This window comes from Amblyomma mixtum, chromosome 6, assembly GCF_055824585.1.
Source record: "Amblyomma mixtum isolate Tamu chromosome 6, ASM5582458v1, whole genome shotgun sequence".
In the NCBI taxonomy this organism is placed as follows: domain Eukaryota; kingdom Metazoa; phylum Arthropoda; class Arachnida; order Ixodida; family Ixodidae; genus Amblyomma; species Amblyomma mixtum.
In genome coordinates, this window is record NC_143017.1 from 114,106,499 (window position 1) to 114,130,961 (window position 24,463).

Consider the following 24,463-nt stretch of genomic DNA (forward strand, 5'->3'; position numbering starts at 1 on the left):
TCAAATTTTTCGAATACGAATCGAATACGAATACTTGGTTCCGAATATCGAATATCGAATAATCAAGGACAGACGTATTTAACCACTGTAAAACATTATTTAAACATCCAAGAACATCACAGTTCAACTATGAGTGATGAAATAAACACAAAAGATCTGTGTGGCTGCACAAAAAGTATCAAAGTCTCGAACATTATCCTTAGAGGAGTGGAACATAAAAGGTTGCCGTGAAGGAAAACCGGCTGCTCCACATGGTCAGGCAGAAGTAGTTAGTTCCCTTCTAGCTGAAGCAACTTCTCCAGCCACAAAAATGCTCTCTCAATTGGCTCTGGGCAAAAGGACTTGCCGGGCTAGTTGGTTCATTTCTGAAATAAAGATTTAACTGCGCGAAAGGGTTAGGACACAAGGGAGACACATTCACGACACTTAGAAGCGCAGCTTCGACACTTAGAAGCGCGCTTCCATGTGTCGTGAATGAGTCTCCCTTGTGTCCTAACCCTTTCGCAGAGTTAAATCTTTATTTCATATTTGCTCTAGGCGCCGCCATATTGTTATGTCTCTGTCAATAGGACTTGCGGACCGATATGAACGCCGGTGCTCGCAATAGAATATTCGGCTGGGTACGAATATTCGCGTCGGGTCGAATATTCGAAACAATACGAATACTTGGATTTCGAATCGAATACGAATAGTAAAAATATAATATTCGAATTTTATTCGAAAATTTCGAATATTCGCACACCCCTACTCAGCACTGATCTCTATTTGGGTGGTCGCAACACGAAGTCATGTCTGTTAACTTTATCATTGTCATGTTATGCGCATAAGAAAAGTACCTTCTGCTGTTGGTAACAGAAGGTTGTAAACAAGCGCCATATTTCAGAGCGTGAGTCGGGCGAGAGCAACGTATGAGACATGGCCTCCGAGGTCAGGCATAAAGGACGGGTTTGCTGATCCTACCGGGGCCCTACCACGTCATCCAATCTCTGAGTCCATGTATGAGGATTATGAACACCGCCACGCATATGGACCGCACTGCGACGCTGAACCCTCTATCCCGCGCATACCGATCGCGGCAGCACGGTACGCGGCGTGTATGGTCCCTGCTTTCGGAATAGTCATGGAAGAAAAATACAGCATTGCTTATTCGTTCTTCGCGCCAATTATTTGAAAAGTATTCGAGAACTTGAGGACATATTCGACTGTTTTCGAATAATTTTGAGCATACAATATTCGATTCGTTCGAATAATGGGAGAGGCAGATATTTGATGCGGTATTCGAAAGTTTCGAATATTCGCGCACCCCTAATTACAAAGCTTATTCCGAGAGCACCAAATGGGTTCGATGAATACTATGCTCGTGTCTGAGTGTCTTGTGCATGTATATTTTTTTTTCTCAATGCAGATTGCTTATATAAAGTTTACTGTTACACGACGCTTTCCTTATTCAACAATGCTACGTTTAAGCGACCAGGCAAGCCGTGGAGGCCAGGGCAGAAAAGAATGCGAAGATTAAAAAAAATAGTAATCAAGAGCCGTGAGTCCACTCACTGCTGGACAGCGGCGTTTAGTTGTTTTTGACGTTTCTGATGTGACGTTCTGAAAGCATCTCCTGCCTTCGCTGCTTTTTTTTTATTTTTTTCAATGCCTAATTGAATTAAGTGCTGAACAATGGATATCCGCGCGGAAGCCGTATTAGTTTGCATTTTGACAGCCTTCGCATTCCTCACTTTCCTATGGGCGTTCTCGGTTTGCTCTTCACCTCCTCGCGCGGCGGCTGCTCCATCCTTTCCCTTGCTCACCTGCGGAGGCGGCCATAGCCTTCGTTCCTCGCATACCTGTCCGCTGATCCAAACTGGCCGCGGATGCGGCGCTTACCGGTCTTCCACACAATGCGCATTCTTTCTCACGCTCAAAAAGTGCGCGCGGGTCCAGCGCGATGATTCCTCGGCCGCACCCCTCCCTACACCGATTCAGGGTCGCGCTGCTGGGTCTTTTCGTTTGAGTGCGCGCTGCTGCCCTCTGGTTGTTGCATCGCGTAGCAGCCGGTACTTGCCGCCGGCGCAATGGCCAGAGAGCGTGTGAAAACGACCCTCCTGACTCTTCCAGGCGTGGGAGGATGCGCCTTATAGACCTGAATCGAGAGATACGCGCATAACACTACGCGTGACCAACCGCTCGGCAGTGATGACGAGGGGATCCTGTTGCACTGCTTTCTGTGGAAGTTGCGCTTCGTAGTCTATTTTGAGCCGCAAAGTGGAAAACTCACAGTACTCTTAAAGATCAAATGGCTCTGAAAGGCTAGTCACATAGCTCACATAGCTTTCATAGCTCACAGAACGTATACACTCCCTATCAAAAGGTGTTCAGCCGAAGGGTTTGTTCTCAGCAGTGTAGTGGAGCATTCAAGATACCCGTCAAGCTGTAAACTTCTGTAAGGCGGGAAGGGCCACTGCACTAGACTTTCAGGCCATTTTTTCTTTAATAGTGCCGTAAGTTTTCAATTGTGCGGCTCAAAATAGACCCTGCGGCCGAATAGTTTCGACCAGGACTGCACATAGCGTTCGTAGCGCGCAGAACGTCAATAAAAAATGAAAGACCACAGGCGATTAGTACTTAAAAGCCAACATTCCTTTTTGCTTCTTCATCGGACCTGATAAATTCTTGCAAATTAAGCCTGATTCGTTGACAACAAAACTGCGTAAAAAACAACAAACATTCGTAGTGTGTTAGGAAGCTATGATTTTTTTTTCTTTCTTTTGGTCTTGCTCTCAATACCGTTCTTTCTTTACTGTGCTGCTCAACATTTATGGAGTTCATTCGCGGGCTCTTCCACCACTCTTATCAATAGTCGTTTATTTGCAATGTATCCCAGGCGCATTCCCATTGGTGCCATCAAACACTGCTTGTTGTGAAGAAATGTTTCGTTCTCTACGCGTAAGCAGCCTGACAACATTCGAGCGCTGCCTTTCTTCCGGAATTTAGTGAGGAGCATTTGACAATAATCTGATCCCACTTTGAAGCTCTGAACTCTGCAGTTCACGTTTTAAAACTATATTCTCATGTCGCTGAGAAAACAGTCATAACTCTCCATCTCACACATTCCGCCTGCCAGGACGCTCAAGGTTTCCAAATACCGTCCTCTGATAAATGGCGCTTGGCAGACTAGCCCCTCGATTTTTCCGGTTCTGCCACTGATCCTCCTAACTCTCCCACCAATCTCCATCGCTATTTATGCGCACGTGATACCAAATGTTGCACCCTCTCCGCTCGCATTCCTTGTTCGCCTTGAGAATCCTCTCCAACGTTGGGTCAATGTTGCGCCACCCTCAGGCAAATCGCCCTGTTGCTGCTGCGGGCTCCAGCCACCAAGTGTACTGTAAGCTACGTAACATTGTGTAATCTCGACAGGCAGACAGTGCAGCGCTCGAGGAACGTATTCTTAGAAATGAGGCCCTTGCGTTGAAGACTGAAGTCACGCTTCGTCCGCGGGTAGCTTGCGCGCAATTCGGGCAGCGGGAGAGGCTGAGGTTTAGTAAAGCGAATGGTTAGATCACGAGCTTAAAAGGAAACTGCATAGGTTTTAGAAATCAACGAGCTTAAGAGGGTCGAATGTGGCAAACTTGCAAGTAAAGCATACGAAGTCTTTTTGAAGTGAAGTAATCGCCGATTAAAATTCGAACGCCCTTCAAGCTTCTCTGCAGCACACAACGCCAAGTGGGGGGGGGGGGGGGGGGCGCATGATGACGTCATCGAAGGTATCGGTACATTTCCAACGCACAAGCGCCTGCTTCGAAGGAAAAAACCAACGCCACCGAAGGCGAACCCTGCCGATAGTTGTTTGGCAGCGTCTAACGAGTCAGGGCAGGGTGTGGTTGACAACAGCGGTAATTTGAAATCATACCTTTTGTGACGCCACGCCGAATTTCCCTGACCTCCTCCAGTGCATTGAGGAAAAGCGCAAAATTCGATCGTCGATTACGTCACTATTTTAAATTGTAGCGCAAAAACACTTGACATGCTTTACCTACAGCCTATAAAGGTTTGAATCCTTGAATATCGCGAAATTCTCAAAAAAGTGCTGCAGCTGCCCTTTAAGATGCCAGTGATCAACGTAATGCGAAATATGAATATGTGCTCGAAAGCGCTGGATCAGACTCTGTCTAGCATCCGGATCACACTTCCCTGCTGTTCTCTCTGAACAATATGACTTTCATTTAAACCTATGTGAGTGGACCTGTTGCCTCCTTAGACGGCGCAGCGATCCGGCTTTATGCAGAGTGTGGTATCTCTGTACAGAATAAGCGCAGCGCTACAGCCACGCAAAGGAAGACTCCGAGGAAGTTGCTCAAGGTTCTCAAATCACGAGCGCTGTGTAGCACCATTATACGAGAGAGACAACATTATGTAGTCGATTAGCTCCCCAGAAATGCTTGAGCCCTCTTCAGTATAAGTTGCAATCAGGGCGGAACCGCGGAGCCGAGAAGAAGAGGCGCAGCAACATACGTGCAGCGTCACTGACTGTCACGTTGCTAACGGAATTAAGAGCGAGGCAGGTACACGTGTACAATGTGTTGTAAGAACGGCTTTCTTTCCACGAAATTCTGAGGCTCGGTAGGCATCTAGACAATAAAAAAGACTGGCCATTGCGCGGGTAGGCATCAGGTTCACCTTGGTTGCCTTCCTGTTACAGCTGGTGACCTCCTCGCATACCGCGAAGGGAAGAAACATCGCGTATGGAGGGCTATCCAATTACACTTAAGTCGAGCGAGCGTGCGTGCTTGCATGTGTGCATACCGAGAGGAAGAAAGAAACGATGATAAGGCGAAGGGAAGAGAAAGCTAGGGGTGCTGTAGAACCCCCGCAGATCCATCGTCTCGACGGCTCGCTCTCTCCACGACGTGTCTCTCCTCTTGCGCATCTTTTAGGCGCAGTAATCTTGTCGTGCATTGCTCTTCTTTTCTTGTTGAATTCTTCGGGGCTCTAAGATTAAGCAAGACAGAAAGTAACAGAGAGCCACGGCACTGCAGATCACTTCTACGGACGCCTCTCTCCCCCCATAGTTGTTTTTCCTTTTCTTACGCGTCTTGAGGGCGCGGTAATCTTGCGGTGCATTGGTTTTGCGCTCTTGCCGTGAAGTTTTCTTTTGCTTCTTCGCTTCTGCTCCTGTTGTCGTCAGGCGACGAGGCTGGTTTCTGCGGCTCGGTCGCCAGCGAGCACGCGCCAACCAGTCTCGCTCGTCTCCGCAGCGTGGCCGGGGTCACGCGTCGACGATGCACAGAGAATTCGGGACGGCGTCGTCGCACCGCCCTATTCTGAGAATGCGAGCGAGGGCGAGCGCATCGCGGAACGGGAGCCGTTGTTTCTCGCTCGTGGCGCAACTGGACGCAACGACTCTCTCCCGCAGCGATGGGAGCCGCGAACGACCGAAGAGGAGAAAAAGAAGCGCGGAGAAAGAGAAGCGAGAAACCGCGGCGCTGCGGTGGGATGGTGCTGGCGCACTATTTAGAGCGCGCGCGCGCCTTCGCACACAACGCAGCGTGCGGAAAGGGAGCCTCAGCAGCTGTTGAATACAAACGCGGATGCTGCCCCTTACTTTGCCTATATATCTCGCCTCGTCAAATTACCGGTTCCGGGAGTGGTGGCGACGAACTTTAACGCTCCGTCCCCGCAGCTCTAGCTCGTGTAAAAATAGCGCTGGGCAGAATAGTACCAGGAAGAGCGATGAGGGGGCGTGATCTGGCTAACATGTCTTGGTGTTTTAATCGCGAGAAACATTCATAGGTATGTATGATACATTCGCGGTTACAAAGGCATGCACTGAATCAGTTAGGGGAAGAGAAGTGCAGAAAACAAATAAACCACACTAAGCGCTGCTGACCGTTGGAACAGGACACTGCATCGAATTGGTTTACCCCCACTGGGCTCACCGGTCATTAACCACAATCAAGGAAAACAGTCGGAATTGTGTTCCCTACTGAAGCTTTGCTCAAAGTGAAGGACTTTATATTACAGACTGCCTTAGCCTACACTGCGTCTATACGAACAGCTGTTACTGTTGGAACCCGAATGAGTCTGTGAGTTTCATTTTATTAAACCCGAAAGGTCAACTATTTTCTTTAACTTCCATCAGTCACAACAGTGAACTATTTATTAGTGTTTCACCGGGACTAGATGGTGGTTTGTCAACAGTTGACTACTGCATCTTTAAGAACCTTTGAGCCATGCAGGACCCTTTCTGGCAGGCCCCCCTCCCTACATACAACCGACAGAACGAGCTCTAGCTGGCGATGTAGGCCTATGTGTAAGTTACGGCGGCATGGTCTCATCCGATGCTGTTCTCAATTAGTGTCAAATGCTAAGGAAACACCATGGGTAAGCGGGTCACGAAGAACACACTGATACCCTACCCTCACGGGTCTTTGGCTTCTAATGACACATCTCGCGTAGCGGGGCTAGCAAAGGGAGAACTGAGGAGTGCGATCGCTCACCAAAAGACATTAGCGCCACACCCCGATGAGTGTGCTGTGCTTTGCCTCGCATTGCTCTATTCCGCCTTGAGGATGGGTCCGTGGATATGCCTTCTGTCATACATTTGTGTTTTTTACTCTAGAGGTCAGGTCTGCCTCCAAGACGTGCAGTACCGTGGCGTGGGAAAATTCGAGCTCGGTCGGGGACGCCCCCATGCACTGTGTCTCTTTTCTGTCTGACTGAAGGTCACTCTGCGCTGGCTCAGTGCATGCAGTATACTATTCTATCCTCGTGGTGTGGTTTCTCGTTATGGCCTGCGATCGTCTCTGAAAATATTGGTAAAGGAAAAGACGGGGGGCGGGCAAAAGCTCTCCGGACAGGAGCGTACCCATTTTGAGTTTACCCGGACAAAAGCTCTCCGCATGTTATGGTTAGGTGAGGTTTTAGATCAAGGCGCAACGATTACCCAATAAGTGCATGATTTCATGATAGTTCACTGTAGGTTTACTTGGTGTTACGTTAGGTTCAAGGTTAGTTTAACTTCAAGATTAGTCTAGGTTTTTAATATAGGCGTTGACAATTAACGATTAACAGTTAATTTCATGAGTTATGGCGTTTACCTTAGGTATGATCAGGGTTAGGTTAGGTTTATGGCTGGGTTTGGTTTGAAATATATGTGATTATAATTGGCCGCTAACAATTAGCAAATGAGGTTCAATTAGGCTCAGCGTTAGCTTAGGTGAAGTTTGAGTTCGGTTAATTTTTAAATAAGGCATAATCAATTAATGGCTCTGTTAAGAGTCTACAAGTATTCGGTGCGGTAAGCTTTCTTCCCCGTCCGCTCAAAATTGGTGAGCTATTGTCGGGGGCTCGAAACGTCTTGCCGATTCTAGCGCTGGCATTTGATGACGGCTTACCATATTGGCACCCATCAACTGTGCACGGTTTCAGTTGAGGTCCCGAACGAGTGACACATGGGAGAGAGGATCAAAGTGTGCAGAACTTTTATTCGCTCCCTCTTTTTAGCTCCTTCGTTCTACATTCCCTGAGTTCGAACCTTGCAGTGGAGAAGATACTAGTATGAAAATTGAGCATTTGCGACGAGTTTCATGTTCATGCTCACACCAATCTGCCTATTTGTACTTCCAGAAGCACTGATTAAACCCGATGAGGAAGAAACTTACAGCTAACTCCTGAGGTAACGCACCATTCGCATTCAATTAGCGGTTACCTCATAAGCATGAGCAGTAGAAACGATGCTCTAAACCGTCCTGCTCTCGACGGATGATGTCCAGGAGACAATTTAAGTTTCAATTCAGAACTAACATAGACTATTCATATTTATTGCAAACTGATTGCAGTCGAGCCCAGACATATAGCACCTCGGATATACTGAATTACTTTTTGTATCGAACAGTCAGAACATACCCTTGAAAATCCCATGAAAAAGTATAGCACTATTCTTCACGTTTATCAAACTCGCAATAAGCTGACGTTCGATATATCGAACGGCGTGCCGAGACCCTGCAAATGGTGCTTCTCCTAATTTCGCTCCTGCGCTCACTTTTCGCGCGCATAGCCGCATCGGCTGCGCAGCACAGCACTAGCGCTGCGAGACCGCGTAACGAGGTGTATGTATACGTCGGCTGTGCCTGAAGGCAGCCTTCGGTCCCTTGCACTCATTTCCCACGCCACATCGTTGCCATGCGGTCAAGCCAGCTTAACTAACGAAGACTAGCGGCGGACTCCGCCTGTCGTATTTTAAGTAATTAAAAAAAAATAAACAAGCGAATAAGTAATTAGGATGTCGAACTAAACTTAAAATGTGATGAAAAGAATCATGGGAGGGGGGAAGAAAGGGGCATAACGATGTAAGCTATAAATATTTAATTTTCTCCTCTGTCTTTGTATCGGCGCGAAGTTCAGTCACACCTGGCAACCAGCATTTTTGGAGAGAAAAATAGGTACCTAAATAAATGCTGAAATAAAAACACACGAACACCTGCATTACTAGCGTCCCAGGTCATGTGTACAGAGCAATAGCCTGAGCTCCTAACAGTATGCAGTTCCGTGCTCTGCTCTCACGGCTTTTGACCTCTCCTCATATAACACAGGTGCACACGGAACTGTGCTGCGGTGCCATACGTACACGCGCAGTGAAGAGAAAAAGAAGATTAGCAAAGAAAGAAGGCAAAAAGTGCATCCAAACGAGGGGAGGTCAAGGGAGAAAAAGACGGAGCAGCCACCGAAAGGGCACCGAGCCAACTCATAATCAGCACCATCGTAATTGCCCTCGTCGCCAGTTACTAACACTCGCGCCGGCCCGAGGAGCCGGAGGCCGCACCGACACGGCAGCGCGGCGGTCAGCTACGGAACCTCGGCGACCTGGGTGCGGCCGCGGCGGCGGCTGAGCGACAGACGCGCGCAATGCGCCCGCAGCGTCCCGCGCGCAGGTCCGCGCGGTGGCCAACCTCCGACCCGGATTCACCTCTCGCTGTGTCCGGCTGCCGTGCTGCCCCGTACTACGGTAGCAGCGCAATGCGGACCTGCGCGGCGGCGCAGTGGACGACGACGAAGCGGGCGACGTTTATTGATATCGTTCCACCACTATTACGCCCCGGAGACCGCGCGGTAGACCTGCGGGCACCGCCTGCGCATCGCCGCCGCCTCCATCCGCGTGCTCGCGTGAGGCCGCACCCAGGTCCCCCCGCTCGACGCGCTTCAATTTGAGCCGCTTGTCAGCTCCAACGGAGGAGGAGGAGGATGTGCCACAGCGAGAGAAAGAGAGAGAGAGACACGCAGTTCCGCCTGTTCTCTTGTCCTGTTGCCATTATTAGGCGGGATCGTTTTGTAGCGGCCGTGTTTTTTCGTCTTATCTAAGCTTGAGCGAGAGTGTGCGTGTGCGTGTTAGGGGAAAAAAAAAGAGACGGATTGTGTGTGCACTAGGGGTGAGCATCGGCAAACTGAGTAGGTACATCCCGGACGTCCTGATTAGGAGCGAAGTTGAGGGTTTTGTTCTTGACATTGTGTTCGCAGCGAAACATTAACCGCGTGCAGAGCTGCACATGGCCTGATTATTTCTTGCGCTCGTATTTAAACGGTTTCCGCTTTTGACACATGAGATTGAAAGTTGCATACAATTTTGCCACCCGTTAAGCACGTGTTTTTATATATATATATATATATATATATATATATATATATATATATATATATATATATATATATATATATATATATATATATATATATTCCGGATGAGCCTAGACGAGAAAGCAAATATTTTGACTTCCTCTGTTAGTATAGTGGCGCAAATTTTCTCTTGGTTTCCTCTGCTAGTGTACAATTGATGATATACTCATACAGTTAAGATGTTATAAGCAGTTGGGTAATTCCTCACAGTCCATCATCCATCTTGTTTATGTTTTTCTTTTTAAATAGAAAATCGGCCTCCAAAATGCGTCCGGGACTAATTGGAACATGACCAGCCGCACTTGTGAAATATTAGCGCGGAAGAGAAAAAGCTACGCCCAGTAAGCGCAGATTGTGACAAGACAGGTATTCAACAAAAGTAGCCCTTTGCCGCCGCCGCCACACGTAGAGGAGATCTATCGAAAGAAACAGCGGGCTACGCGCGAACTTGTATCACGCATTCAATAACGCAGGTTTCGGTCGACTGTCAAAAGTGCCGCCTATTTGCGGCGCGCGCCCACTTGCCGCGGTCGTGACCTGTCCCCGCTCTGCTCGTAACACGGCCCCGTAGACGCGCGATCTGAATATCCCGACCCCACGTGTTGATCAGTAGACGAGCGCTGTCGCTGCGTCTTTGGCTGATCGCATTAGCGAGTCATAACGACCCACAGACGAAGTGAACACCTCGTTAGATATCTCTTCTAGCGTCCGCGAAGAGACAAAAGCTGGTGTGGAGCTTCAATCATGATGCGGGTGCCTGGCAGTGCTTTGGCAGTGCCTGGAAGCCAAGCAAACGTGTGCACGGGAATTGAGTGGGTTAAGAAACCACGGCTTTCACAGTGCGCATGCGCGAAATATTCTGTGAGGACGAAAAATTGCGGATGTCGGGGTTGCCAGCAAACTCGCTGATAAGGTATGAAGCAAAGTTCTCGAGAGCGTGAAGCCGGCAGGACACAGGCGCTTCACATGATGAGACATGCAGTTCTCTATGTGGCTTGTTTTTAGTATGGTCACGACAATGATACAGATATTAATTTCCTAAAAGACGGCAGGAACAAGCGTATAACGTTACTAGAGCAGCCGGGGATTTGTACTTGCACACGCCACGATGCTTTCAGGTGTTGTCGAGCTACGCCTTGCACCTGCTTACAGGACCCGATATCACGCCTAACTATTTACGGACCAGTATTAAGCCCTACTGTGTTGGCTACAGCGGGTATTCTTCCTGTGCTGCTATAGAGATGGGCCACCCCAAAAAAATGAAAATGGCCTACTCGCCTCTGCTTGTGCATGGGAAACACTACTTCCGACCACTGACCTTTCACCAATCCTCATTAATTATTTGTCGTCTTCACTTCGCAGTGTCATCTTCTTTCTAAATCGATCGCCTGAAAAGTGATTGTTCTGCAGAGGCGGTTATATGAATGCGCAACCCTCTGCTTAACAAATAACGAGAGGCACTGCATTGTAAATCCACGTAATCACTTGAGCTCAACCAAAGCCTCGTTGCTAAGCGCAAGTGAACATATTTATAGAGGGGACAATTAAGGCAACAAGCTTTAAAGCAACAACAGCTTGTATACCTCGCTTCCTAGGAAGCGTGCTGGTGTATTTACGATTCCCGAAAGGAAAGTCAAGAGCTTTGCTTACATTCTGTTTGAGGACGCAGTACAGCTTCAACACCTGTTAATGGGAGACAAACCAGCTGCGGAACGCCATTTTATCCCCGTGGTGGGTCAGCATAAGGCGTTCGGTTTCTCAGCACCACTTCCGGTGTTCAAACCCCTGCCGCGGTGGCCACATTTCGATGGAAGCGACGGGCGAAAATGCATGCGCTCGGAGATTTTTTTTGGGTAGTTGAGATTAGTACGGAGCCCTCCCTGACGGCGTGTACCATAGCTCGTAGTGCGGCTCTGGTATGCAAAAATTCATTAACCATTGCCGTTGTGCCACGTCGTTCACTGAGCGTAATTTTTCACCAGATGCTAAGAAAGAGGGCCGCTTGACAAATAACAGTGTGCAAGGAAATTCGGCTCAAGCGCTCGAAGCACACAAAAGCGGTGGAAGTGCTCTTAGCCAAGAGCAAATGCATTCCATTTGATGCGGTGTCCTCTTCAGCAAAAACGTAGCTACGGTCTTCGGTTAACAGAGCAGTCATTTAGTCGGAGATGATGATCCGCAATACGCTAACGATGCTGAGCTTAGGTTCACAAAGCCGTCTGCATAATTTCGCCTAGTAAAGGGTATACTTTTTTCCCTCTTTCCATCTCTCTTAGAGCTTGCGCTCGTATTTCAAAATTCCCCCAGCCCTCCGTAACCTCCCACACACGCTACCGAGCCCCGCATCTCTCATGTACCTCTGAGTGTGCTCTCCAAAACGAAGCGTAGGGAACAGTACTAGCCTATCTGCTTGCATGCAACGGCCTCACCGCCTAAACCCCTGCTGTTCGTCTTTCGTTATTCCGCGTCAAAGTTTCTGCAAAGAAACCTGTAACGCCCCCCGTCGGATGGGAGGGGAAACTCTCTCGGGAGTAAGAAAGAAAAATGGTACAAAATCGCAAGAAACCAGATCGGGGGTCACGCGTCGGGTGACCCTTAATTACCCCGGCGGCCAACGGAGGCAGGCGTCCCCACTTGCGCGAGCGCGCGCGAACCATTCGGCAAACCGCCATATTGGTCACGACTGCCCTCTGGTGTCGAGGGTGTGGCTCGTCCGGGCTACCATATCCATCCGCTCACCTGCATGCCCAACCGTCGTCTCTCGGCAGGCGGCGACCGTGTTTTATCGCTCGCTCGAAGAGGCGATTGTTAGCCGGAGCTTCTTTTGTGTTTGCGCAAACACGCGTGAGCTGCCGGGGCTCGGAGGAGACCGGTCCTCCCCTCTCTTCGCTCCCGACGTAGAAGCGCAATCTCGAAGAGCATCAGCGAGCAAGCTTGCTCTGAACGTTCGCTTCGTCCGTGTATGAGTATCCCGCAGCGCTTTCTTTCCTCTCTGTTGCTCCTCCTTCGCAAGTCAATGTGGAGCGCAGCATTAAAAAAAGAAAAAGAAAAGACACTTTGCTTTCATCGCCCAGGAGGACATGAATCCCTTCGTCTCCTCAATCCGCATTACCCACAGATTCCTCCTCTCGGCTTCTATCACTCAAGAATGCGCGCTATTTGCTTTGGTGCAATAATGATTCGGGTTCAAGTTATCTCATCAAGATTACCTCTCTCTTTTTTATTCCATCCTACCCAACATACACGAGGGATTAAAGGAAAGCGGCAGCACAGAATGGGAGAGAGAACTTTCCTGAGTGAAGCAAAGGCGGCAGTGCAGAGCTGCGTTGGTGTAAAAAAAAATAGAGACGTTAAAGTGGTCAGCAGCGGATGACCGATATGCGGATGCGGCCGTCGTGAATACGTGCGCGTCGTAGCGCGGAAAGCCCGCCTGGAATGCTCTCTCTCTCATCCTCCCCCCTTTCCCACAGCGCTAGACAGTGCGGTCCCAAATGGTTGTGGAATGCCGGAGCGGACGGGGGCAGCCGATGGAATGCACCTTCCGATCTCGACCGGCAGCCTTCAGCACGCTGCGCACAAGTTCAGTGGCAACCTTCTGACGTCTGCAGGCTCGGGCTACTTTCCTGACCTCGCATAAAGGGCGCGACCGCTTGGTTCCTTCTGCCCCCTCCCCCTATTTTTACCCCTCATCATGGGCTGCTCCAAACCGTGAGCTTGCGCGTAACCACCGTTCACGACGGAATGCGTAGGCGATGCTGCTGTTGCGTCCACGGCCTGCACCTGCTGCTGTTACTCCTGCCACTGCTTTTCACCTCCGAACCTCCGCGTTTTTAATCCTGCGCTTTATTTTATTCCTCTTTTTTTTTTTAGTATTATTCACGTCGTTTCCTGCTTGAGCACCGCGCGCCGACTCACCTCTGGCTCAGATAAGAGCGCGCTAATGGCCGCCAGCGAGCCAGCAGGGTGAAATCACGGTCACCGGTCACGCCGTCGTCACACCTGAGCGGCCACTGAATCACGGGCCGGCGCTTGACTCACGTGCGGCCGCACGCGCGCGCCGGCCACAATGGGCTCCTCCGTCTCGATGAATGCGCGTGGGCGGGGGTCGTCGGTGTCGCGCTCTCTTTTTGCCCGCACAGCGGTTCGCGGCAGCCGCTTTCTCGGGCTCGTGATGTATACGACGGCCGCTTGATGTCGCTTCTGCACGCGGGGGAGCTGAATGCCGGCTCGTTGTGTTCTTTCGTGTATGTCTCCCTCGTGAGGCCGGCATTGTCTCCGAAGTAAAGAAGGTGAGCTGGCAGTGGAGACGTTACACGGCCGTGATAACATTTCTGGCATGAACTCGTCGGTCGCGGAGCGTTGCTTAGTCGCAGCTTACTCACACGCCATAATGTGCTTACGCAGACTAATGCGCTCACTTTGTACGGTGACAATAAGTAGCTGATTCAGAGCGCACCATAAAGTTTTTGTTTTTGTTTTTTCTGAGTAGTTCGAAAGAAGAGTCATCTTCGAGGTAAAAGTTACGACACGGGCTTGCCGGTGTTTGTTTTTGTGCGCGCATGAAATTGTAGCTCGTCCTGTCACGCTTTGGTATACAGACTTGCGTTGGTATATAAACGATGAGTATCCCGGCTTCGCACTTTTGTCTGCCGGTAATATTGACGCCAGCGCTCGTGCAGATGGAAGCGCCTCTCAAGAAGAAGAGGAAGTGTGTGCGTGTGTGAAGTGAAAGTGATCTGGAAGCGCACGTCTGTTGACCCGCTGTGGACCCTCAGCCGCTGCTTACCAACGTGACAATATTTGTTTCATTATTTGGTCCGAACAAAGTGTTTTTTTAACAGACCACGAGTCATTCCTTTCTTCGAAGTCTTTTTTCCTTTTATTCTCCTCCGTTCCCAGTGTCCTCTGACTCAAAATGATTTACATGCGTTGGAGCGACATACTAATAAAAAAGCTGCTCCGTTATAAATTGTGGTAGGAATGAAATCCAAGAGACCGATTTGTTTACTAAAGGAACTGTTTTTCCATTTTGTGCACTCTTATCAGCACTCTGCACCCAGATGCAGCGACAGTGTCTTCGTGATACCTATTACATGGCCGTAGACACGACCAGATCGTTTTGTTTGAGCAAACTTCACTCTTGTGATATTCAGGCTTACAGACAGCTTGTGTTTGCTGCTTATCCAATATGAGACAAGGCAGATGTTATGGTAACTTTGCGTTTTTCTGAAACTCGCATGTCTTCACTGTCGTCGTTGGTTGTACTTCTAGAAAGACACGCTCGCAGGGCGAGGGACAGATATTTAAATTAAATGCGTTTTGTGTGCCATCAGTTGAAATTTCAGCGAATATATCGCATTTGCAATTACAGCGTTGTCGAACAAATTTTACTCGTTTCTACAAAATGACGTCTTGCCGCAAAACAAGTGCAACCTATCGCTTTATTTACTTTCTACCCCCACTAAAGTTTTTAAAAAATCATGTAGTTTTCGCTCGCCGAAGCTACGTCTGAACGTCGTTTCCACGCTAACCCGAACTTACGGAATCTACGTAATTCTCCTTATAAGTTAGTTCGGATGTTGCAGCATGTTGTTGCACGGGCTTTCTCATACATTGATCTCCGACCCAGCATGATTGTGACGTGCATTCAACGCCATGGGTCTCGTTGTTAGTCAGGGAAGCGCACTCATAATTGCCAAGCGTCCATCCGCAACGTGTCAGAAAATTGAAATTTCTTTGTCATAAATTACGAATTTCTTCATAGCGGTCGCATACTCAGTGCCACAGCTGAGCACGCACAGCTGAACCGCACCAATTTGATATGCTCATTAGAGTTCTTTAATAGTACCGACCACGGAACTGCGAATCAAAATCTGGTCACACCTCGTTGCCAGTTTCTGATGGTTTACATACCGGGGAGCCACCCGTGAGCTGAGACAGTCCGCTAACTTTCAAATTTTCGCCCAAACAGGGCAACAGGGAGGGCCCAGTCTGGAGTTTGTAGCTGGTATGATCGAAGTGGTCTGGTGTCATTAACGTAAGCAGACACAATGTGAACTACCTTTTGTTGTGCGGAGTCCGATGCACTCGCAAGCTTCGTAGCTTGCCGTGTGCTACAAAAAGCATATTTTGACAGCGTCCGCTTCATAATCATCCCGTGGCCGAGCGTGGCTAACTAAGCTTTGCCCTTTCACCTTCGCAGACCCGAGGCAATGGGACGGCAGCGACATCTCGGCCTGGCTGTGCTGGGTGAGCCGCAAGTTCGGCCTGCCGGCGCTGGACGCCGCCAGGTTCCCGGACAACGGGGCCGCGCTGTGCGCGCTCACCCCGGCCGACTTCCGCGAGAGGACGGACGCCCGGTCGGCCGACATCCTCAACACCTTCCTGGCCTCAAGGAAGCTGGGTGAGCACCGTACGTCGCAACAAAGTTTAGTTCAAGCCAGCTCGGTGCACGTTCACGCCTATCTAATTCTGGCCACTTCGGCCGCCGGCTATCGAAACCGCGACCGCGGGTCAGCGGGTCTGTCACTCGTAACGGATGTTTACGTAATAAAGATACTCTGGGTATACGTTTAATGGTACCATACGCTTCACCTTGGCCGTAGTGTGAGCCAAGCGATTTTCTGCGAATGTCCAAACAGCTGTGTTCTTCTATACTCGTCATCGTAGGGAGCATAACGGTATGCGGTTTCCAAGACAAGCGCTCATGCGGTCATGGAGTGCGCGCGTCACGTTTCAATTACTTCTGTGGTATGTTCAGAGCTTTCGTAATAACAGATGTGTGAGAAGGTTTTCCATATATAGCTAGCTCTTCTCTTGCTTAACTACATGGCCAGTCCACAATATTTGATGATAATAAGCAAGGGCTCGTATCTTACAATTCGAATCATTTGCCTATTCATACCACCCGCACTACCGTCCGGCCGGCCCTGGCGTTAACGTTCGTATACTTCATGGCATGACGTCCTGCAAAAAGTAGGAAATTCAAATAGAATTCAGATCATTGCTGCAGCTCGTCGCTCCAGATTTCCGCCAAAAGCTTTTAGCTCAATACACTCATACGCTGTCCCACAATCTGTTTGCACTGAAGGAAAGTTGCATCTTTTTGGCGGCATTTGGCTCTACCAAAGCGCTTTGCCCGCAAAACAGTTTGCGACTGGCTCACGCCCCTCACTACCGCAATCACGATAGCTCGGAGTACGGTAGCGAAAGTTCCTGTCAAACGCGATCTGTTCTAAAGCGCTGAAAGTTTCGAGAATTTGACGTTTAATTTGCTGGCGTCATCCTTAGAGCTTCAGGGCAAGCAAAGTGGCAGAAAAGAGTATACCATTGTTGCAGTGAAAGTTAAAATTTGATGCGTGAAGACATCGTGTAAGGTAAGTGGTCCGACAACAGGGCCAGGCAATGGGGGGGCCGCGGCCAACTGGTTCGATGCCGTCACACGTAACAGACCCGTTTAGGTGGTCAAAAGCAATAAATTTAAATGGTTAGTCCGCATTGACGCGCCACAGAGATACCTCCATGATAAATCGAAACGACTCTTGTTCAGTTATTTCTACTGTTAGTAACTGTAACCGCTTGCAGCGACGACGAATGCCGCCACGGCAACACTGCGGTAGATTGTTCTGCAAAGGAGCACTTGGTCCTTGCTCGAGCAGATGAGTTCAGCCGAGCGTTTGCCGAGTGGTCCCTGGCTACCTCGTTGTGACAAACATTAATTGTTAGCATTGGAGATGCAGGACCGTATTTTTCCAGGCCGCATTTGACGCTTTGAACACTGCCTTCCAAAGGCAGTGCGCTCACACTGGGCGTTTCGGCGTCGACAGTAAGCGGAATTTGCCTCCGCGGCACACTTTCCGGCGGAAAAGTCAGCGTTTGCGAGGCGCAGCCTCATCAAAGTACGTGCTTTATCGAAGGTGAATTTGCTCAGTAAACATTATGACGCTTGTTTCCTTCTTATATACTTGCTATCAGGAGTCTAATTACTGCTACGCTTCTGCCTATTTAGTGACAACAATGCAAACTTTTCATAAGCATGCGCCAACAATAAAAGCGCCGCCTATTTCTTTAGGACTCTGCCTACAGTCCGCGATGCCGTGAACGGCGTTCGTTTCGCTTCGCCGGTTTTATGACGGGCCACGGATCGCTACCAGTTCCATGCCGATGAATGGGGCGGATCAGTAAGCGAGAAATCTAACCGAGAAGAAGTGATGTAAAGAACGATGATGGATGTAGCTGCCGGTCTGGGATATGCATATGCGTGAACGGAGCTGACGTCTCTCTAAGCGGGTGAACGTAGAGTGGGGAATATCCTCCCAGTCTGCATATAGTAGGTACGCGTGAAGGCGCTCTTGTTCGCGCTGTAAGTTTTAGGAGATTCAAGAGCCGAAAATGTCTGGTCGTGCCAATTTTTATTAAAAGGCTCGCAAGAGGTGAGTAAAAAGTCGGGCGTTTAATTCACCGACCGAGTAGAACAGAAGGATTCTTGGCGGTGGTACGATGTTCATATTGGACGAGAGGGAATTTTGCTCTTACCAAGAAGCAAAGAACTATTCTAGCAAACTTTAAGCGACTAAGCTTAATAAATGTCATTTGTAATTATGCATTGCTAATCTAATAGAGCTCCACTCGTGTTAGGTTTATTCCTTGCCTTGTTTGCACGTTGGCGTCTATAAATGCTGTAATTTCTGAAACGTGTTTGTGCGGTGAAAAAAAAAATCTACTGCACGAGTTTTTGCTTCTACCTCGTCACTTTTGCTGCCGTCACCTGATCGCGTCCGTTGAACACCATGGCTGCTCCCTAAAATGCAGCCTGTAGAGCGTGGCACATGAATGCATCGAGAATAGACGCTTAAAACAGATGACATGTAGGTGAATCGTGCTTTCACCTCAAATGAAGCTCTTCTTCAAGTCATTAGCGGCAGAAGATATGTATACTGTGTACAATTCTTATACAAGGACAGTTTCTAGTGCTTTATCTGCACGGACATGCATAATATGAAGGTGCGACAGTAGTTTTTTACCTCTTAATAGGTAGAGTTCTGTAAAAGATCGTCTTTACAGGCCATTTCTCACTAAAAGCCCTCACAGCGGTGAGCTCTAGAAGCCCTAACGTCGTTCAGTCATTCGACGACAATAAATACTAGTTCTCAGTGAAGTTCAATCAACTCTTCTAGCAGATACGGTGTACGGCATAAACAAGGCGGCGCTCAGCTAGAAGTCTAGCCTCTGAAATATCTTCATCTCTCGAAAATGAGGGCATAGAAGCACGTTCGCTTACAAAGAAGGCTATTCTGGTCCAGTTACACAAACGCAAACGTCATACTATGCCCTCGGTTTTTATTAACCAGTTCAATTTGTCAGATCTCGTTCTTTTCCTGTGCAATGAACGAAGGCGAATTATCATAGATGCATATTCTTATCTGCACCCCAACCTGCGTTTCTTTAGCGATGTCAGTGCACGCTAAATCACTGCAGGTGGTCGAAATTAATTCAACACTTGCCATTACGTCGCCTCAAATATCCCATGAGCAATTTCGGGACGTTAAATCCCACACATAATGTTATACCATACCATCTGATCCCTATGGGCATACCTCATCCGCATGCTGAATTTTCCACTGCCGGTCGCTCTGTTTTTTTTTTTCTTGTTTTTCTTTCATGCCACCCTAACATCGTCGGCAGCGAGTAAGGAAAGCGTATAGCAGGTCGATTATGCTTTTCCCGGCAAAGCCTGCTTTCTCTTTTCCCCTGAACCGCAACGGAACGGCATCCGCTCCGGTCTGCCTGTCCAGCACACACTCTCGCACCAGCCTCCCGGAAAAGAGACGTCTCCACGACGCAGCAGCGCGCTTATGGCGGGACCACGGTTTCTCGTGCGCCTACGTGGCACCTTCGCACGCACGCACGCACACACGCACACATGCGCGCGACTACTGAGCGGGGCGGCGAGCCGAGAGAGGAACACTCGTTGCACGCCTGGTCAACGCGTTGGAAATTTACAAGCCAATCGGCCGTTTCAGATGCCGGCCTCATCAAAGGGCCCGCGCTGGACGCCCCATTCAGCCCCGACAGCGGCGGGCCTGAAGAAGGTGAGTCGTGCCTGGCGCGAGCTTTATTCCCGGGAAGGAGGAGGGTGGGTGGGGGACGGCAGCAGAAAATACAGCCAGAAAGGGGCACGCGCGCGTGTCCGGTCAGCCGCGCGCGCGTCCACACACACACGCGTCCACACGCGGGCGACAACGGCGCCGCGAGCGCGTGCCCACCCTCGGTCCGAGCGCCGCCGCCGAGGCGACACGTCGGCCACGACGGCCCCTCTCTTCGGCCTACGAGGTGAGCGCGCTGGAGCAGCCGCCGAGCAGATGCAGTGGCGTACAGTCGCGGTCGGCATGACCTGCAACAAGGGTGGAGGACGGGTTCTGCTTCGTAGCAGCTGAATGCAGCAGGAAGGAAGTCCCTTCCCTTGCGGTTACAGTTAACAGCAGCTATGTGCGTAACTCGGCACCACGCTGTGGCTCCTACGGTTTGTCGGAGCTCATAGCACGTCTTGCATACTGCAGATCGCACCTAATGAGGCAGCACCTGCCAGAATGGCTTTGCCACTGCACCACTATGTTCCGAGGCAAAAGCAATAGAGCACTTTAGTGAGCAGGGCAGGCAATGGCATTCCTCCAGCTTGTCTCTCGCGATGTACGAGGAGTTCGAGCACGGCGATGCTTAAGATCTGGGAGCCACTAAGAAACATGGACAAATAGTGTAACTAGGTGGTGATCAATAATTGCGCCGTGCACTGTCTTATAAGCATCTCTAAGCGCTGTGCACTGTCTTATCTAGGGCAAATATTATTTGTGCCATGAGCCTAGAGCTTGCAGTGTAGCAAGCGAATGCCCGCTTTAGGATCTAGGCGCCTTCTACGAAACCGTAAAGTTCGCAGCATCAACAGCAGTGAGCGCAGACAGCCGCTCTGTCGTGCGATCTTTCGACGCTCGGGCGACCAAGTACTGTGCGACAGAGCGGCGGGCGAGTCGGCCCGCCATCTACGTGGAGTACAGCACCCGGTTGGTGGAGCACTGCCTCACGTGTCGCTCATGTGGGAGTTTGATCGGCCCGTGTGTAAAACGAATAACCGTCCTGCTCACATTGATTGTGCAAATAACGGAGGGCGTGCTGTCATTACGTACACAGTATTTCTGTGCAAGCCTACCGGTATTGGGGAAAAGAGCCCATGATGGGAATGTCGGAATCTAGCATCCATCAACTTGATGGATTATAGTAATGGGGCACGGTAGCAATCGTGGCTGACGTCCAACAAGAATTTCCGCATAAATTTTGGTGGAATTTTCAGCATCCACAGGCATATTTGTGTACGCATACCATTAAGAATGGCACACAGAAGTGCTACTTGCATGCGCCCCATCCGAAATTGGCTCATTTTTGCTTTGCCGCGGAGGTGGCCACGTTGTTGTTGAGTGCTGACGACCAGATATAGTAAGATCACATTTTACAACGCATGTTCTCAGTCGCTGCTCGTACAAGCACAACTTCGTGGCACCAACAAGCTTAGGCTGTGTTCTCACACTGTTCTGCAGCCTCGAGAGTCAGTCTCGTGGCTCGGAGGTCTGATTTTTAATCAATCTGTCATCCACACTGACGAAAGATCAAGATGTTTAAAACGATAAAGGACGCCGGCTACGAAAACAGACATCATATTTTGGCTACCGCATGAACATTGCAGATTTTTTTGTCGTATTATTGGCTACAAACTTGTAGTAGCAAGAGAATTATGTCTAATACTGTGCTGTTTCTTGTCGCAGTGACAGAACTAGAGAGAAATACTACTGAAAAATTGTGCAGCTCCACAGAAAAATACTACAATAATACAGAAAAATCTGTCATTGCGACAAAAAGACAGAACATTTTGGACGCGATTCTGTCGTTTTTTTTTTTTTTTGTCTGAGATATGAAGCATTTTTTCTTTCTTTTTGCGTAACACTCCTGTGGTTATCACATGTCAACAAGTGCGATCGGGTTGAACCAAACCCATGCCTCCTTTCGCATTACGAAGCACCTAAACAATGCTCAATTTACTGCTATTGCGTTGAAAGAACGCGTTATTCTCGTGACAAAAATTTCTAAACCGGTTTAGATCACGACATAATTCGGAAGCTGCGTCGGCCGTGACGCCACAGTCGCGTATCGATTTGGCTTCTCGCGCCAGGCCGGGACCTGCTCTGGGAAACAGAACCCTCATTACCGCGCCCGAACCCGCTCAACGCGTAGTGACCGACGCCGGCGAGCACAGCACACCGAACACGTCCAGTCCCACAGCGAGTTAAACGCGTTGCCCGGTCCCTTTTCTCGCTATTTCTTCATTCGTTCTTCCCGGACCCGGCCGGTTTGTGTTTCTCGTTCAGCTCCGGACGTGGCTAAGCGGTCGTCACCACCCGCCGCCGCTGTTCCTTTAACCCCGCCGCCGCCAGCGGTGACTGGCGCTGTGTATGTGCGTGCGGAAAGAGGGGCAGTGCCAGGACACCGCAGCCAGTTCAGCCGGCGGCCGGCAGTGAAACGATCCTCTGGCGCGGCCCCATGGACGCTTCGTCGAAAAGGGGTGTCGTTCGCGATAAGGACTGCAGTGAACGCAGCGGCTATATAAGGGGCCCTGCAGCCGCGGGGCTGCTCCGGGCGGCGGCCTCTTCTTTGTCTTGGGGCGCGTGGGCGAGGTGGCGACTCCGGGGAGGAAACCCGAAGCGGCCCGGCCGGCGCCACGATAGATGGCTGTGGCCGCTGATAGGGGCCCGGGTCCGATCGCCGAGCAAAACGGGGCCCGAATTGCAGGAAGGAAGCTGCGGCCGCCGGGGCACTTTGCTCGCCGGGACCCGGACCCCTCCCTCTGGCTCTCTTGCCTCCTTACCCTGCGCTGTTCTCTTTTTCGTTTGTTTTCCACGCTCAATAGAAGTGTTTATTTTCATTCCTAGGGTTACAACCGCCAGAATCTTGTTTTTTGACGGTATTCCTTCTTCTCTTGGGTTGGTTTATGCGTGCTGTGCGTAGTCCTCGAATCGAGATATCAGCGTATGTATGAAGACGGCTGTGTCGTTCCTCCTTTGGTTTTCTTTTCGCTGGTGGGTTCTTGAGTCAACTCGTTATCTGCGCTTGCATTTCATGCGCACCAAGTAAGCGTCGCACTGGTTGTTCGGAATCCGGCTTCTTTAGCAAGAGCATTGACTATAGAGGTCAGCAAGTTCGAGCTCCCTTGACGCGAGCTCGTCTTGTCGGCCAGTCGCTTACCTTGGAGATGAAAAAAAAAAGAGAGAATAAAGTAGTGGTTGAAGTTTCTCATACATATACTTACATATGCACACAAGCTTTAGGACTGCCTTTCAAGCTACTTTTCTTTTTGTCTCTCAAATATATGACTCTACGAAAAATAGCCAAAACGGGTTTTCACCCCACTATAATAGTTTTCGCGTGTTGCAATAGCCATGCACGGCTCTCTCTCAACGGTAGTTTATTACCTTCGAAGTTGGCGTGTGCTCGCCGTCGCCACCAGATCATTCGCGGCTCCAACCAACCGAGGCCGTCATGGACAGATTACGACGCGTGCTGCCCATACTTCTCTGTCCGATGGGTGACGAAACATCCCTGTTGGTCGCGCCGGCAATGTCGCGTGATCCTCGGAAAATCCGCCGAGTAAATCCCCTCATTGCCATGCCGCGGTTAACCCTACCCTCGCGGTGTCGTACTGGCGTTTAAAAACGCGTTCACATCCTACGTGCCTTTCGTCCTCTCAGCTGGCTTCGCCAACGCTCCCGGCTTAATGCGCCCGTAATAGGCATCCCGCTATTTCGCAAACGCGATCCCAGAGTCTCCAGTTACAGCAGAGGATTCTCCGATAACAATAACACTTCTTCACAGCCTCCTCGCGCTTTATTAAATGAAAAGAGCCCGCCCCAGTAATCCGGCGTACTTCACATGCCACGCGTCCTGGTGGCCGCCGTAACCGTTATCGGGCTTTTTTTCTCCCCCCTGACTTCTCCCTATCCTTTCAAGCTTCTCCCCCGAAGCCGTTCCTCGAGCCGCCGCTTTATCTTTTGTCTCGATAATCGGCGCATTCGTTATTGTGGGGAGGGGGGGGCTCCGCGCACGTGCCGCCTTGATCGCGGCGGCGCGCCGTTCGCCCCCGTCTCCCGCGTCGCGTCGCGGGCGACGGTGGCGACAACGCGCGCCTTTATGCAAATACGCGCGCGGGGAATCGCGCCCGGCGTACGAGGCAAGGCTCGCAGAGCTAAAGGCGAAGTCGGCTGTTTTTCGCCGCAAGTCGAGCCGCTAGCAACCCCCTCCGTCCTCCTCCTTACTTACGCGTCTAATCCCCTCCCCTCCGACACACGCTCCTCTCCTGCGAGCGGCTTATATTGAAAACGCTGCCTAGTGGGACTGAATAATAAGTCGGGGAAACGAGCCGGGAGGGGGTGAGCCGAGATGTTGATAGCGGGCGTGAACAATGCTCGCATTCTGTCTCCTTTCTTTGGCCCTTTTCCCACACGTCCCTTGCCGATAGTTTTCCTTCCAAAGCAGCGCCAGAGGAGTGGGGCGAGGCGGTCGGAGTCCGTTCGACTTCGCAGTGCCCAGACCCGGGCCAGTGTCGTAATGGAGAGGCTCCGGGCAGAACGCCGAGTCGCCGCGTGTAGTTCATTAAACGCTGGGGTCCTCACCCCCTCCGATCCCGCCAGCGAAGCCGGGGATTCGAGGCTCCCGCGTTAGTAGTAGCTCGCTCCCGGCTTCTCCCGGATTGCGCGATAGC

The 24,463-nt window shown here is 50.2% G+C and overlaps 1 protein-coding gene across 10 annotated transcripts in view; it reads left to right on the forward strand.

Annotated features, from left to right (window-relative positions):
- Window positions 1–24,463, forward strand: part of LOC149340094 (uncharacterized) — a 95,955-nt gene that overhangs the window by 43,621 nt on the left and 27,871 nt on the right. For 6 of the 10 annotated variants that reach the window (XM_089548843.1, XM_089548852.1, XM_089548844.1 and 3 more), the window contains one exon: window positions 15,866–16,066. In XM_089548843.1, the coding sequence (XP_089404969.1) occupies window positions 15,866–16,066 (201 nt within the window). Of the gene's footprint in view, window positions 1–15,865; window positions 16,076–19,685; window positions 19,755–24,463 lie in introns of all 10 variants that reach the window. The other 4 variants (XM_089548853.1, XM_089548850.1, XM_089548849.1 and 1 more) reach the window with 3 other exon arrangements.